Below are 2561 nucleotides of genomic sequence, written 5' to 3' on the forward strand. Positions count from 1 at the left end.
TGAGCAGGATGATGAGCAGGTTCCCCAGCACCGTGGTCAGGTACATGCCCAGGAACAGGGTAAAAAACACGTCCTGCTGCTCTGGCTGGATGGGGAGCCCCAGGAGGAGGAACTGGGACACGCTGCTCTGGTTCTCAGGCCTCAGGCTGCTATTCTCTCTGCTGGGAATGGAGAGACGTCCAAAAAAGCAGAAACAAACAAATGTGGATATATAGCAGGTAGACGAAAATGAGATCCTTTTTACTGATGAATGTGCCAATCGCTGTCTGTCTGCGTTGCTGTATTCCTTTAAATCGTTTAAAGTGAATGATATTATCATGTAAAATGAGAGAATTTGACAGCAGTAAAGAGAATTTGATATAGAAGGGAAGCGAGCTCCTTTGGCATTTTTCACCATCTAGGGGAGAGGCCACCCAAACCAAGTCATTATTTGTGGCTGTGTCTGGTCAGCAAAGATAAGCCTTGCACTGTCTTAGCAGAGAGATATTAAGTTCAAATCTTCCCAATTTCTCTTCTATCTCCACACTTTAAAAAACAATCATTAGGATAGTCTTTAGATTTCAAACTATAAGATATTGAACTTTTGAAAAGTGACTTCAAAATTCATTAATAAGTATAGGAGGAAGTGTCAATAACATATACTGCAAAGGAGACTGGATCCAAAAATAAATAGCTAAATTTTTCCTTACGTATAAAGTTGATGAGAAAAGAAACATATTCATTGATTACAATATCACTGCTATAAAAAAGTGAAAATGTTGTCTGCAGTTACATATTTATTACCACTAATCATGTTTATCAGTCTCTTTGAGATTATTCTCAAGTCTCCTCCTAATTCACGGAGCTCTCATGACACCATGAAAATCCACAACCCATAACAGAAAGACTTTTTATCAGGAGAAGGCAAAGAGAGGGATCAGTGATATGCCCCTTCCCCTAAAAAAGCTTCCTCATTTGGGCTCCTGGCATCTTGAGCTACAGCACACACTAACCAGCCCCATCGAAGTTCCAGATATTTCCAGGTCCCCTGGTCATCAGTACCAAGTATATTACAAAATCTGTGTCTTCTCCAACAGCCACTATCTACTCATTAAGCATTCTGAAGCCTACGTTACCAAATCCTACAAGGCAACCAGGAAAAAGTGTTTAAGATCTTACCGTGTCTTAATAAAAAAGTTCCTTTTAAGCCAAAAATAAATGCCAAATGCCTATTACATATGCCTACATATAGTAAGTGAATGCAAGATGTTAGGATTTTGTTATACTATTTCTTAATTGGAAGGAAATGTAGAAGAGCTTTATACAGGCTAAAGGTAGGCTTAAATTCCTTTGCTTCCTTAAGCTGATGAGGTGAGCATACTCCTTTCCCATATGGGTATACCAGCCTCCCTTTTAAACTTACCAAAAAGCAACCCACATAACCGACTTCTGAATGGGCCAGTAAAAAAGACAGGCAAGAATGCCTGGGCCAGTTTCTCAGTCTGTCTCTGCTCTCTCAAGCATTTGGACGGCTCTTTGGGGCTGTGACCTTAAGAATTTAGCCCTGTGGCAGAAGGCAGTGTGCTGTATTGAGAAAAGCATTGTAATTAGATATAGATTCAAATCTTGGCAACGTAACTTTATATTTGTAAGTTCTGGGCAAGTGACCCAGTTTGTCTGAGTCTCAGTTTTCTCTAAACTGAGGATAAGACTATGAACCTAAGTCATGAACATATTGTGAATATTAATAACATTTGTAAAGAGTGATTGCAGATAATTGACACCAATGAATATTAGTTTCCCGCCCTCCATTTTATGTGAATACTTTACTTCTCCCTCCTGAACGCCCGCTCCCCTCAAAGGCAGATACTGAGCAGAGTTCAAGTGCCACAAAGCCACCTCCTCATGAGATTACAATGCAAGCAAATGCCATAGGAGCAAAGATGAAGGTGGGCATATGGGCAGAATACATCCACATCTTAGAGAATGACGACTCAGATGTCCCACCAATCTCGACTTCTCTCTCTTCTCCATTCTCTCTGGTTTCCCTCATGCTACGTAAATAAGGTTATTCCTCCCTGAACTTGTTAACTTATCCAGTCTATGGGATTTAGCATTTTAATAAAATCCCCTGGATTCAGTTCAGGCATGCCTCTTTTTTTTCTGCATAAGTTCCATGTAAAGATCATATGCAGACTCTCCCTCCATGACATCTAGACTTCTGATCAATAATACCTTGACCACTGCTTGCTGGTAACTGATATTTCCTTGACAGTGAGGTTATGTGCTGTAGAAGGCCAGGTGCAGACTTTGTAGTCAGACAGAAGAGATTCAAATCACCTCTCCACCATCTGCCAGCTATATGTCTTTGGGCAAGGTATTTTACCTCTTGAAGCTTCAGATTTTCCTCTGTGAAATTGGGGTAATAATCCCTAAATCATAGTAAGAATTAAATAAGATAATGTATGTAAAATACGTCACCCATAGAAGGTGTCCTATATGAGATGACATCTATTAAATATGAAGCTCAAACATCTTGGGAAGAAACTGTGTCTTATCTTCAGTGGAACCCAGCAAAGAGT

At 40.1% G+C, this 2561-nt stretch overlaps 1 protein-coding gene across 1 annotated transcript in view; it reads right to left on the reverse strand.

The window, feature by feature from the left end:
• Positions 1-1419, reverse strand: part of LOC103609936 (olfactory receptor 1J4-like) — a 2727-nt gene extending 1308 nt beyond the window's left edge. Inside the window, exons 1-2 of the mRNA XM_008594193.1 lie at positions 1403-1419; positions 3-161 (exon numbers count right to left, since the gene is read on the reverse strand). Of these exons, the coding sequence (XP_008592415.1) occupies positions 3-161; positions 1403-1419 (176 nt within the window). The remainder of the gene's footprint in view (positions 1-2; positions 162-1402) is intronic.
• Positions 1420-2561: the final 1142 nt, after the last annotated feature.

This window comes from Galeopterus variegatus, unplaced genomic scaffold (assembly GCF_000696425.1).
Source record: "Galeopterus variegatus unplaced genomic scaffold, G_variegatus-3.0.2 Scaffold10323, whole genome shotgun sequence".
Taxonomy (NCBI): domain Eukaryota; kingdom Metazoa; phylum Chordata; class Mammalia; order Dermoptera; family Cynocephalidae; genus Galeopterus; species Galeopterus variegatus.